The sequence below is a fragment of the Neopelma chrysocephalum genome, unplaced genomic scaffold, assembly GCF_003984885.1.
Source record: "Neopelma chrysocephalum unplaced genomic scaffold, ASM398488v2 Primary Assembly neopelma1_75, whole genome shotgun sequence".
Lineage (NCBI taxonomy): Eukaryota > Metazoa > Chordata > Aves > Passeriformes > Pipridae > Neopelma > Neopelma chrysocephalum.
In genome coordinates this window covers 12,706,810-12,720,302 of record NW_020897736.1, presented here as the reverse complement: position 1 = coordinate 12,720,302, position 13,493 = coordinate 12,706,810, and the positions used below count along the sequence as shown (strand labels likewise).

The 13,493-nt window shown below is 49.3% G+C and overlaps 1 protein-coding gene across 2 annotated transcripts in view; it reads left to right on the top strand.

Annotated features, from left to right (window-relative positions):
* The window catches only part of IGDCC4 (immunoglobulin superfamily DCC subclass member 4), an 88,975-nt gene that overhangs the window by 25,674 nt on the left and 49,808 nt on the right, over nt 1-13,493 (top strand). For both annotated transcript variants that reach the window (XM_027688342.1, XM_027688343.1), the window contains exons 2-3: nt 4,427-4,747; nt 11,613-11,754. In XM_027688342.1, the coding sequence (XP_027544143.1) occupies nt 4,427-4,747; nt 11,613-11,754 (463 nt within the window). The remainder of the gene's footprint in view (nt 1-4,426; nt 4,748-11,612; nt 11,755-13,493) is intronic.

Here is a 13,493-nt window from a genome sequence, read left to right as displayed (position 1 = left end):
CCTCAGGGAAGGAGAATAGCCCTGTGTGCAAGGAGACAAGTGGGAGTTTGTGCTGTTCTTAGTCATGGAGAGAAAGCTCCCATCTCCATGGGCTTGGAGTATTGCATGTCCTGGATGTGCAAAACACTGCTGTGAGGGTCTCACCTCTGCCCAAGTAATTGCGTTGTCAGGGATCTGTCGGACCTCGCTGTGTTTCTCGCTCACACTTCACCTGCTTAGTTACAGATTTGAAATTGCAAACCCAACAGAATCCATTCTTTTTCCCCTTTGCTCAGTGGTAAGTTTGGCTATTCCTGCCTCCCTTTGATGCTGAGGAGAGGAGGTGATAGGAGTGGGGTTTGGCTGTATGCTGAGATGTGTGATTCGGGAAGGGATGTTGGCTGGTTTAATGCGTGTTTTCAGATGCCTGCCTTGGCTCTGAAATCAGGCTGGCAGGGGCTGTGCTCCCACGGAGGGCAGAGGACAGCTTTGTGCCTTGAAGATTTGACGACCTTTGTTCATTTGAAACGCCCTGTTTTTTTATGCCACTCAACAGGAGACTTTTTAATTTACTTCACTGGGCCTGGACGCTGGAGGTGGATGGATGGCTGATGGAAGTGAGGAAATAGATGGAAGAAAAAGAACATTTTTCTCCTGGGCTGTTTTTATGCACATTATAGCCTAGGGGTTTGCAACATGGGGGAGAGTCAAAAGCCCCTGCAGAGCCTGGGTCAGAAAATATAATTCTCATGGGAACAAAATGCTTTTAACTTGCTGCATCAAAGACCCTCCGTTCCAGGGCATGCTCTGTGTTTGAATACATCTGCATTCCTCCAGAACTCTGTATGTGAATGCACATGTATGTTGTGTGTATCTATGTGTGTGTACTTTTGCATGATTTATAATCTCAAAGCCCTTTCTGTCTGCCTTGGAATAGCTCAACAGTTGAACCTACTTTCAGAAGGAGTCAAAAGCAAAAAGCTCTCTGGCTCCAAAGCCCAGGTCTGTAGCTGGAACACCTGCCTGGGACTGAGGTGTGAAAAGCCCTCCTGGCTCCTGCCCTGGAAGGCCCCCTTGACTCTGTTCATCACAGCATCACCTCAGGCAGGGCAGAGGGTGAAGGTGAGCAGGAGGCTGCATGAGCACGTGGCCCTGTGCTTTAGCAGGGCCCTGCCCATTCCTGTCAGTACAGGGTGAAGAATGGAGGTTGGAAATAGTCAGGAGCTTCTGTAAGCACTTAACATTCCTGATTTCATTTGTCTTTGATCTCACTTGGACTAATTTTACTCTCTTCTGATCCTTTCCCTTGAAGGGGCTTTTATCTCATTGTCAGGCTTGCTAATTTAGTGCGGTGTTTTGAACCAGACCTCCTCCTACATTTCCAGAGCCTGGAAGGTATTTTTTCCTTAATCAGGGGGTGTTTATGCAGTTCTTTGAACATCTTAGGACAAGACTCATAGTGGGGCTTTTTGCAATGCCCAGTTTGGGTCCTGGACCCTGCTGCTCAACCTCTGTGTGTTCAAATGGCCTGTCCCCAAACACTGCAGTATTTTGGGGCTAAAAGGGCAGGAAGGAGGGATGGATGATTTGGGACAGGTCAGAGCAGCCTGATATTGGATGGGAAACTTCATTTGCCCAGTAGGAGGCCTTCCCAGGCTGTGCTAAATAACAAATAACAGTGGGTTATCACATGTGTTTGACCAACCAACCAGACACTTGGATCCAGGTAGGTTTTGACTTTGTGGAAAAGAGCTGGGTGATTTGGGGATATAGAAACTTCACCACTTGTTTTTGAAAAGAAAATACTTCTTCTTGCTGTGATGGAAAGTACGGAGCTTTTTGTTCTTACTCTGCTGCAAGCAGGTTGAGTGGATTTTTTAAGGAATTGAAGTTTGAGAGGCTGATAATTGCTTATTACCATGGGAAGCTGCACTGCAGATCCCTGCTCTATTCCTGGCTGCCTGAGCCAGCCAGCTGTCCCCTTGTGCTTCACCTTTGGAAGAGGAGGAATGTTTCCAGCAAAATGCCATTCTAATTGCTGTCTGAAGAAAGCAGAAAATAGGACAGATATATGGGCTGTTCCCCCAGCGATGAACAGGAGCTTCTAAGGACAACAAATGTAAGGAAAGGCAAAGAATGAGGACTTTGGAGAAATGTCTGGATCGTTTCTTCATGGATGAGGGTTCTCACGTGGATGGGAGTTCTCATGACATCATTTGAGCTGCCTCCTGTCCTTAGCTCAGCCAAATTCTCCCTGGCCACAGACTGTTAACCCTCCCCTGTGTTTGACCTTGTCACCTGCACAGGTGTTTGAGGGGCTTGATTTCTCCCTATTTCATACAGTGTTTTGGTGCTGGCTGTCTTGGATGGAAGGCTTCCAGGGGCAATGTCTTTCCAGTACGTTTGGAGCAGCCTTTCAGGTTCATGTTCCCTTGCTTCTACCCTCCTGTGGAGCCACTGAGTGAGTTCTGTAGCTTGCTGTGATCCTCAGAGGACTCATCTGCTCCAGGAGACACGAGTGGGCAGAACTGCCCTTACAGGAGGGGTTTGGTGGCAGTCCCTGTGTAGTGGCCTGGACCTGCCAGGGCTGTGCTGGCTGACAAATCCAGAAATTACATTGTGGTGTGTGCATTTGGGGAGCTCAGTGGCTGCTGCTTCTGGCTGTGCCTTCTTCCCACACAGTGTGAGTCAGCAGTATGGTGGAAGCATCCATGCAGGAAAACCCTAAATCCAGGGACTTACAGGCAGCTCTGTGTTGGCAGTGGCTGCCCCTTTGTCCTGGAGTACAGCACCTGGCTGTTGTGCTGACTGTGACATGGGCATCTCTGCATTCTGCTGGAGTTTGGCTTTGGGAACTGGGAGATTGCCCCCTGGACGTCCTAGTGAAGGTGACAGTGCTTGGGGCGGGGTCTGTTCTGTCCCATAATGATGGCAATTAACAGCCAGCAGGCAAGTAGGGACCTGTGGAGCCTCCTCATCACTGAAGGGACAGAACTGGCCAACTCCAACTCTTGGTGGTCGTTCTACCACCCAGCAGCGATGACAAACCTGACAAGTTCCCATCCCACGGGCACCGAATCGGCCCCACACGTGGGCAGGGTTGAACCCTTCCTTCCAGGGGCACCTGCGGTTTCTGGCACACGCCTTGAAATAATTCCATCTCCCTGCACGTGTAATTTTGCGTGTCATTGCCCCTAATTGCATGCTTAACACACACTCTTTTAAAGTGCAGCCCTTTTATCAGCAGTAGGTAGTAGCAGGTTTAATAGGGTGTTTGAATTCCTATAAAATTAATCTGTAGCCTTCTGCGATAGGAGACGGGCAGGGAGCCATGTGGTTCATATCCAGTGTTGATAAACTTGTTATAGAGGCAGGAAACATTTCTGATTGGAGCAGTGACAAAATAATTTGGAGCAGAGCCATAAAAAGAGTGGATGGTGATGGTTTGAGCACAGCAGAGATTGAAATTGCTGGTGTGTGGAAGCAGCGCTGCCAGCTAACATTGACTTAGTGTCTCTGGAGGACTCTAACAGCAAATGCATTTTATTAATGGCAATATTCTTTTAGGAAATGCTGAGCATTGTTTCAGAGGTGGAGCTCCCCTCGAGTACGTGGGTTTGGAAGTTGGCCAGACCAAGATCTGCTCAGCTGAGCTTGCTGCTGGTCATTGCTCCGGCCTCAGGCTGCAGCAGGAAGGTTGCCTAAGGGCACGTGCTGGGTACTGTCTGCTGGCAATTGGAATATCCTTCTCCAGTGGGGAAAATGCACCCATCCATTCTCATTCTGGCTTCACCTACAAGGGGTAAAATGCTCAGAGACAGCAGGTCATGTTTTTAGCCATTCTTTTGTTGTCTTTGCTTTGAAATGAGTTTCCCAGTCCACGAAAGTCAGTGGGAGTTTGCTGTCTTACTGGATTCCCAGCTGGACTTGAGCTCTTACTGCCACTGAGAGGGGGACCTGCTCCAACCAAGTTGTGGTCATTGTTATGGGGATGCCATGCTGGGCTTGGATACCTGTGCAACTTAGTTGTCCTGTGGGGGTTGATCAGCCTTGGAGGAGGCTCTGGTGTGCAGGTGAGGGGGAGCCTTTGCTTGGGCAGCCATGGCAGGTTGGGCCCTTACTGCATCTTCTGTGCTTGCTCTTGCTGTTGCTGTCACTTCACCGTCTTCCAGCTGTCTTCTGCTTGAATCCAGCCTGGAAAAAGCAAGTGTGGATAAGAGGGGTGGCTGCTGGACCCAGCAGGGGGTGGCAGAAATGGTGCAGGTTGTGCAGCCACAGGGGTGTGTGATGGAGAATGCAGTGCACAAGTGTCATGGGAAGGTGCTGGCCACCTCACAGGGCTGAATTTCACCTGGTGTCTCCAGCCACGCTTCCTTTGCTGTGTAAAACTGGGATGTGATTAACCAAGGAAAGCCAACCCTTCTGCAACACTGTCTTCTCTTTGCAGGGAGCCTGTTGGAAGGGGATTCCCTGGACCTGAGCTGTAGTGCTGGTCCTGCAAAGGTGATACTGGAGCCAAACCAAGAAGTGGTTTTGGACTGTAACCTGACCCCTGCCGAGCAAGTGATCAACATCACATGGAAGAAGAATGGGTTTCCATTAGTGGAGCAGGAACATCTCCACGTGCTTCCGAATGGATCGCTCTTCATCTCATCCCAGGCTGTGGCAAAAGACAGTAAAAATCCCGGTGCTGAGGGGAATTACTCCTGCGTGTCTCACAGCTCCCTAGGGACTGTCACCAGTCAGACGGCTGCAGTCAGGTTTTCAAGTAAGTGTTCTGGGTTTTTTTGGTTGATCTTCCTTCCTTCCCCTCGTGGTATTTATACAGAGCACTTACCTCCCTGAGAGTTTGAATGTCTATGAAGTCAAGTTCTGTTAATGATGTGTAGGGGATTAGGGATAGTCCACAAATAAGCAGTGTTGTCTTCCTGTTATCCCACTGTGAGCATCCTGTATAACTCTCCCAGGTAAGTGCCATCAGCCATGAATTAAAAACAGGACCCTCCTCACTCTCCAAAAGGCAGGGCTTGTTTTTGCAGGGAACTTCACAGCCCTGAGGGCAGCACTTTGTGCCTGGGGAGGTGACTGTGGGGGTCTGGCTGTGGCAGCTTGTGAGGTGAATATCTTGTGGTAATGGAGGAGATGAGAGAAAGGGCTCTTCCAGGTGGTTTCTGTTTGGATCTCTGAGAAGGACATTCCAAAGTCTGAACCACTGAATCTTTACATGGCATTCGAGAATAAAATTCCTTTGTGTTCAGGGATGGTTCCTGGAGCTGTTTTAAGGCTGTGAGCGCCGATAAATGATTCCTTGATGTACAAAACAGGTGAGGTTAGAAAATAATGCAGATACAGCAACACTTCTCTCTAGTACAGTGACTTATGGAAACATTGCTGAATGCAGGTGCACAGGACACCATCAGAGCACTTGATCAAAGCTGTGGTAGGTGAAGATGCAGAGTGGATGTTCTGACACCCTCTTTACACTGGGATGTTTTCAGCCTCTGGTAGCCCAGGCAGGGCTGTCCAGGTTTGGCCAAGTGGGTGTTTGAGGCTGTGAGTGCTTTGCTGTAGAAACCAGCATTGCTGGTGAAGCTTTACCAGATTAGGGGAAAGTCTTTTACCTTTGCAACATGTCCTGCTTTTCTGCTCAGAAAATGTTTAGCATGCAGCAGCCATAGATTGCTGGTCACCCGTCCCTCCTGTTCCCTCCTTTCTTTGATTTGTAGGGCCAGGTAAATAGCTGGTTCCAGCATTTTGTTAAGTGAAAGGACCCCAAGGGCTATGGGGATGGAGTCAGGGATCCTGCATGGAGATATTTTCTGGGGAGGTTGGAGTCCTGGAGTAGAAAAGCTGTCAGGAGGACAGGAGGATTTATTCAGCTGCTCCTGCCCCAGTTCCAGACAGCCAGAATTAGGATATATTCCCTTTTAGGAGTGATTTGTGTTGAAGTTTGCACTGTGCCTCTTGCCTGGTTGCAATGATTTGTGTCTCTCTTACGGTCCTGGGTTTCGTGTTTGGTTTCTCATGAGTGAGAACAGTGGAGACACCTCAAAACCAGGAGACTGATTTAAATTGCCCTTCCCTCCCCCTGGATTTTTCCAGAGGAGCCTACATAGGTGATGCCTCTTTCCATCTAATTCTGGGTTTCTCCCAGAAACGGGGAACTTCAGGTGAACTCTTTCCTTGTGTGTACTCATGTGTCTCATTTTATTACCATCTGCACAGGGAAAGTGCTGCCTCCGTGGCACACACGTGCACCTGCCATACCATAATACCCACTGCTGAGCAGAGAGCAGTGAGGGGATTGATTAATGAAATGCGTCTCTGCTTCGATTTGTTCTGTGGGCTGGACAGGAGCCCTTGCTCCATGAGCATTCAGCTGGAGCAGGTGAGGATTGTAAAGGCCTGGGATTTTCCGCTGCCACTGAACAGGGTCTCTCCAAAGCTGTTTGTTTGTGGATGGAGTTATTCTTTGTGCTGATTGCCCTGGGCGCTGCTGATCAGGACGAGGCAGTAGAAGAAAACCTGTTCAGCAGGTGGGATGTGTTATTCCTGCCATCAGCTTGTCCTTCTGGCCTGCAGGGCCTTTCCTTCCCTGGGATGGGGATCCCATGTGGGGATGTGAGTCACTCTGTCACCAAGTCTTGCAGTGAGACGTAGGAGGGGTTCACAATACCTGCCTTTCTCTGCACTGCTTTGGTGCTGTTAGTGTGTCTGCCATGTTTCAGGGAGTCCCCTTCTCCTCCCTGGCAGCCCCAGAGCAGCTCTGGCACCTCTGTGTAAGGGCTGCCAGCTTCCAGGTGGAGGGAGGGGACACTCCAGGCAGCAGTGAGCCTGGAGCTGGAAGAGGCTCTTTGGAGCAGTCAGGCTGGAGTGATGGAGGTTGGGATGGTGTGTGCAGGCTGTGGCACTGTGATGACTTCCGTCCTTCCACCGTGGCCCAGGAGTTCAGTTTTTTGGCATTTTGCTGGATAAACATGTGGCTCAGAACTGCCCAGTGTGACACTCTGTGTGCCACCAAGGGAGATCTGTGCCACGGTCCCCATCCAAACCTTGTGGCAGTGGTGGCCGTGGCAAACAAGGAGGAGCAAGGCTGTGAGGAACGTGGTGTGAGTGTGTCTGTTAAATGAGCAGCTGCTCAGGCTGATGAATCAGGTTTGTGGGTTTCTCAGATCCCTGAGTGTTCCCATATGGAAATACCAGGGGCATTGTTGTAGCTGTGGGAAGGTGTAGCTTTCTACCTGTTAATAACTACATTGGTGGAGATTTGTTAAAGCTTTTAATTTAGCTTAAACATTTTGTGCGAAGGGAGGTTGTAGAAAATTACAGTAATTGTGACTGTCAGATGAAGATGTTTGCTGTGCCTGGAGGGAACGGGCCAGTGCCTGTGGCTGCTGGCAGCGAGCTCGGGAGAGGTTTGGAGTGTTCCTGCACCTGGAGGACAGGCCAAAGCAGGAATCAACCCACATGGCTCTCATGATCCTCTCTCCACATGCGCAGCGTCTCTTCTCTGCGGTGCACGGTGTGTCTGGGATTTGAGGAACAGCGGGCTGGGATTTACTCTTACTTTAAGGATTAATTTTATGGATTTTATCCTATTTATTGTGTGGATTAGGTGCATAGGTGAGTGAAGGCTGATGACTGTAGGCAGAGCCAGGCTGGGCAGGGTGAATGCACAGGCTCTGGACCATCCGTGGATGTGCTGCTTTGAGTAGGTGGGGAGCTGGTGCCTGTGGAGAGCAGGAGCAATCCTGTACCTCTCTGTGGCCCTGCAGGCCGAGCCTGTGCTGGCTCTGCCCCGGGGCCGTGGCAAATCACTCCCATGGCTTTCTGTGCATGTCCCCCTTGCACCCCCGGCCTGTTCAGAGGTGAGTGGCTCAGGGGTGGGTGATCTGGGTGGTGAATGTGATCTCGGTGGGGGCTGAAGCCGCCCCCATCTTGGAAACACCTACTAATAATTACAGAAGGTACAAAGAGGACGAGCACACAGAGTCTGGGGGCAAAGCGCTGTGGGAGAGAGCAGCGAGCCCCTTTCAGAAGGCTGAATTCCTTGCATAGACTGCATTTTCTGCCTGGGGTGTAGTGTTGCTGGCTGGCAGTCTTTCCAAGCTCACAGCCTCCTGCATGGATCATGCTGCTGGGAGAGGGTGAGGGTGCTGTGTTTCACCATTCTGCAGTCACCCCTGGGCTCAGGGCTAAAAGCCTTGGCACACACGGCTTGGCTCCAGCTGGGTTTAACATGTCAGCGGGGAGGGAGCTGCTGCTCCACTCCTGGAGGTGCAGAGCCCGGCACTTTGGCATGTCACTGAGGGCAATTTGCTGTAATGCTCTTCACCTTCTCACCTGCAGTGGGTAATTTTTACTGAGTGGCCTATTAAGGTGTTCAGGATAATCAGTGTAAGGGGCGAGGAGGTGTTTTGTGGCTTGGGATGGCTTTGCAAGCTAAACCTTAGCCGAGGAGTGGAAAATAATGTTGAGTGTGTATCGTCTTTGTTTGCCTCTTCCCCTCAAGCATCTCCTTTCCCTGCCTCCCTACATGAAAACCTCTCACTTTGCAGCACTTCTGCAGCAGCCCCTTCCATCAGAACGTGTTTGTGGGGGGAGAACAGCCCCTCCAAGGATCCCTGTGGCCCCGGGGTGAGCAGTGTGTTGGAGCCTGTCCTGCACTCACTGTGACCGTCTGTGCAGTGCATCGGAGTAGCAGGACCTGCTCTCCAGTCCTCTCCTTCCACAGCAGCCTTGCCTGACTCTTTTCCTCCCAGCACCAGCTGTTACCAGCACAGCTCTGAGCCTGGGTTTGGTAGCACTGGAGGTGCTGGACATGTCCTGCCTCTTCCATTTCACCCTGGTGCCCCTTGGGATGAGAGAGGGATCACAGCTTTCCATGATCTTGGCCCCAGTCTGATACAGATGCTTGTGGAGCAGCGATGAGCCTGACCAGCATGGTTGTGCCTGAGCCTTGCAGGGCTGAGATCCAGGGGTCTTGTTCAGTCCTGCACCAGAGGAACCTTTTCACTGTTCTTATCTTGGTTTGGTGTTGCTTTCTGTGCACAAAAGATCCCTGTTCGTGTTCCCGTCCTCTCCTTCACCAGGGGGGCTTCAGGCTGCTGCTTGCAGAGGCGATTTTTTCCAGTCTATCCCTACCCCCACTATCCTCATCCTGTCAAAGGAATGTGACAGAGCTGCTCAGCTTCTGAATTCCCCCTGCAAGACTTATCACAAGAAGGTACTAACAGCCAAACCAGTTTGCTGAGCACTGCCAGGGTTGAAGCTCTGGCACCCACAGAGCTCCCAGCTCTGCCGGGAAGCTGTGACTCCACTTGGGAAGCCTGGCTGTTCCTGCTGCTCCGAGCGAGAGGGACACTCCCTAATCAGGGTCGCTGTTTAGTCACGCTCCTCCACATCCTAATGAGGAATCTGTCACGGGCACATTTCTTGGCTCTTTGCTTTTGAAGAGCCATTCCAGAGCCCAGCACAGCAGGCAGATGGGGCTGTAGATGGAGGTGAAGGGCAGGATTCGGTTCTCAGCAGGGAACTTCAAGCTTGCAGGCACAGGTCTGGCAGGTGATGGGCAGGAATAGCCAGGACAGGTTATTGCCTGGTAACCCGGGTAGCCCAGGAGGCTCTGTCACATTTTGTACACCAATATGATGCCACTTAATAATGAACAGCAGAGAGGCAGGTGACCCAACATGAAGCAGAGGAAACAGATGCCTACAGATTTCTTCTTTTTAGAAGGATTCCTCCCTCCCATCATGACCTTCCCAGGTACATGACCCTCCAGAGCCTGCCAAAATACTATCATTTATACCTGTGGGATGAAAAGAGGAAAATGGGAAAGATGATTAAGAATATTTGCTGCCAGGAGAAGCTTGTTTTGATGGTGCCATCCTGAACGTGTGCTGGCACTTGATGGATTTTCTTTAAACTCTGGGTTCAGCAAGTTTTATTAACATGAGCTTAGAAGATCTTGTAGAAATTACTCTGTGTTACGGCGGTCTGCAGTGTATATTTGAGCATACTAAAGCAGTTGGCTGAATTTAGGCCTTACATATTAATGTCTTTTTCAGGTTTTTTTTCCAGAAAAATATTTTTCATTGCCATTTGTATGGAATTGGAAAAGTAGACTTGGTGGACAGCTGGTGGGAGAATTTGGTCTGTAGCTGCTGCGGAGAGCAATGAGTTGCTTGGAACATGTGATAACTATTTAAATTAAAGAAAAACACTAATGACAGCTGAGAATATGCCGAGGTTAAAATGGGTCATGTAAAAGCATTTCATTTTCAAAACTCTACATACTTTCTCAAGCTAACACTGCAATAAAGCCTGTTTGTGTGTGCATGGATGTTTGTGTGTGTGTGAGATGCAAAGAAAACTTCAAGTTCAGAGTCCTACAAAATCCAGAGCAATGATGAATGTTCTTGGAAAGCGGTGGTGGGACAAGCACATGATTGTGTTGGAGGGCCAGAAGGTCACTTGGGGTCCTTGTGAGCACAGTGCTGTGCTTGGCCCAGCAGTCAAGTGTGTTTTCTGGCTGAAATTTATGTCTATTGTGCCACGTTGAGGGTTTCTGGCACCGTGTTCCAGCATTGCTGGATGGTTTGTACGGCAGGGTGGGTTTCACAGCAAGGGCAGTTTAACAGAGACGTATTGAAAGCAGAAGCCAGTTCTTGTGGTGGAGAAGAATACAGGCTTTCTGCCCCCATCCAGGAGCCTGCATGAATATTCAACTCTCTACCGTGTGACTGAGATGCCTTCGGGTTATGCCATTGATAGGACAGATGCTGACAGCCCTGGGGGAGGATTTCTGCTCCTGGAGTCTGCAGGGTTTTGCTCTGTGCATGGAAGGGGAGCAAGATGAAGCAGCTGCGAGTGAAGGATGGGAGGGGTGTGGTCCAAGAGCAATCCCAAACCTTAGTGCTTTGTCTCCAAAACAAGTTCACCCTTTAGTAAAGACACATGCAGACAGGGATGAGCCTTGGAGAGCAGACAAGTGTCCTGGCATTTTTGAAATCCATCCTCCTCCTCTTAGCAAGGTGTCTGTTCCCCTTGGCTGCATCCCATCTGCTTGAGTAGGATGAGGTTGGGTTTTGCAGATAGAAGAAGGAGGGTCATAACCCTTGCAGCCTCTGCCCCTGGTCTCCAGCACTGCCAGCCCGTGGGCAGTTGTTTCGTGTAAATAACTTGCCATCTGGCTTTATTCTTCCTCTTGCCTTGCTTTAATTTCCTGTGGCTGCAGGAATGCTACAAGACAAGGGGAAACTCTCATCTCTCCGGCTGTGGCATTTCCCTTCTGTTTCTCATTGTGCATGTCCTTCCTAAATTGAGCAAGGGAAAAGACAAGGAAGCAATTTAGGAAGGTAGCTGCTGAAACCAGCTAATTGCCTGCCTTTCTCTCACGCTGTTGCCCTGAGGGAGAAAATAAGGAAAGAAGCAAATTTGCAAATTGAAACCTTTCAGTTACTGTTGCTACGACTGCTGACGGTCTGCGGGGCACAGGAAAGGGAGGAATTGCACTTCAGGTTATCTTTGGGAGAGAAAAGCCTTCCTCATAGCTCATACATCATAGCAGGTTTGCATTGCCCAGCAGAAACATTGAGTTATTAACTTTCCTTCCCTTTTTCTTTCCCCAGCATTGTCACGCTTTTTCCAGCAGCCGGAGTCGCAGACGGTGGAAGAAAATGGCATGGCCCGGTTTGAGTGTCGGATCGAAGGGCTGCCCTCCCCTGTCATCACGTGGGAGAAGGACCATGAAGCTGTTCCAGCAGAACCCAGGTGATTCCCTGGTTGCTTTCCCGGGTCAGCTTGAAAAAGAGCAAAACAGAACCTGACCATTGAGGATGTGGAAATCCTTTGTAAGACGGTAGAATGAAGAGAGAGCTCATTGGGTTTGGACCTGGTAATTAAGTGATTTAAGAGGAGGTATTTGAGGGGCCCATGCAACATATAAAACACCTAAATAAAATTAACTTTCTCCCAAAGATCCAAGACACAGAATTAAAAAACCCACCTTGATATTGTGCTGTGTTACAGCACAGAACCTGTGTGTGCCTGGGACAGGGCACGGCAGCTGCAGTGTGGACTGCCCTTGGCTCGTCCTCTGGTGTGAAGTGAGGTGGAATTCTTTGGGGGACTGGGACCTGACATGAGCAATATTTCTCCAGCTGACCATGGAGTTGGTACTGGGTGTACCCAACTGAACTTTTTTTGGTTGTGGCTTTAGAGACAGTTGTTTTCTTCACTGGTTTCCCACACGGATTTATCTCAGGGTTAATGACTCTTCTAGAGCACAGTGTGTGCTTAGTAACCTGGGAGGTCTTTCTCTTCGTTTTACTCCCATGTTGGGAGGGCACCTAATAAAAGACCCAGAATTTTCCTTTTTTTTATTTTTTTGGAAAAGATGAGAGTCCTGCAGCATGATACCTTTTCCTTAATGAAAGTCAGTTAAAGGCATGAGAAGGGGATAAACTATTATTTGGCTGTTAGTTGGTCTGTAGACATCACTTCTGCAGGGGATCAGTCACTCAATTGTCCTTTAGTTCTTAAAAACTCCTTTTCTGTTCTGCAGCAGGAGCTGTTTCCTTCCCAGAGAAGTTAATCCAAGAGGCAGGAGAGGAAAGAAAGGGGTGGGGTAAGGTTTAGGAATACTTTTGCAGCAGTGGCTTTCTATAAGAATAACCACTGAAATCTTTGAGTCTGAAGTGTGGCATCTAAAGGTTTATAGGAGGCTGTTGCTTTGTAAGGGGAAGAAAATTAATTAATAAAAAAGGAAGGGGAAAAAAAACAAAAAAGAAGGGATTGCAGGGAGAAGTGTGCCATAGATAGGGCAATGGCTTTTTAATGAGACAGCTCGATGGATATTGTGAAATTACTTGCTCAGGGATTGCTTTCATCACGGGCAGCCTGAAAATTGTTTTCCTTGTAAAAGCCAGGCCATAATCTCTGGCTGCAAATCTTGCTTTTTAAATCATGTTCTAGCTAATATGCTTTTTCAGAAGGATTTGCTTTTTTTTGTTGTTGTCTAGTTGTCGTTGGATTTAATATAACCGGCTTTCGAAGGAATTAAGTGAATTCCAGGAAACGCTGGCTGCCAACCAGAGCTCTGTGTTATCCTCCCTGCATCGTGCCTAAGGACCGGATCTGAGGCTGCCCTGGTTGCTGTGGGCTCCCTCCTGTGCACACAGGGATGAGCCTGTGCAAATGCAATCCTGTGGCTGGGCAGGCATGGGGGGGATGATTTCATAGTCCAGAACAGCAGGGTTGGGAGGGGTGCAAAATCAGGCTCTGGGGCTGGAGATACAACCCTGGAGTAGTGCTGTTACACCAGGGCTTGGGATTTCTTTTGAGACAGAGAGGATAATCATGGAAAACTCACATTGCTTCCCCCTCTTCCCCCTCTTCCTTTTCCATTTCCCCCCTCTTCCTTTTCCGTTTCCCGTTTTCTTTCTTTCTTTCTTTCCCCCTTTTCTTTCTTTCCCCCTTTTCTTTCTTTCCCCCTTTTCTTTCTTTCCCCC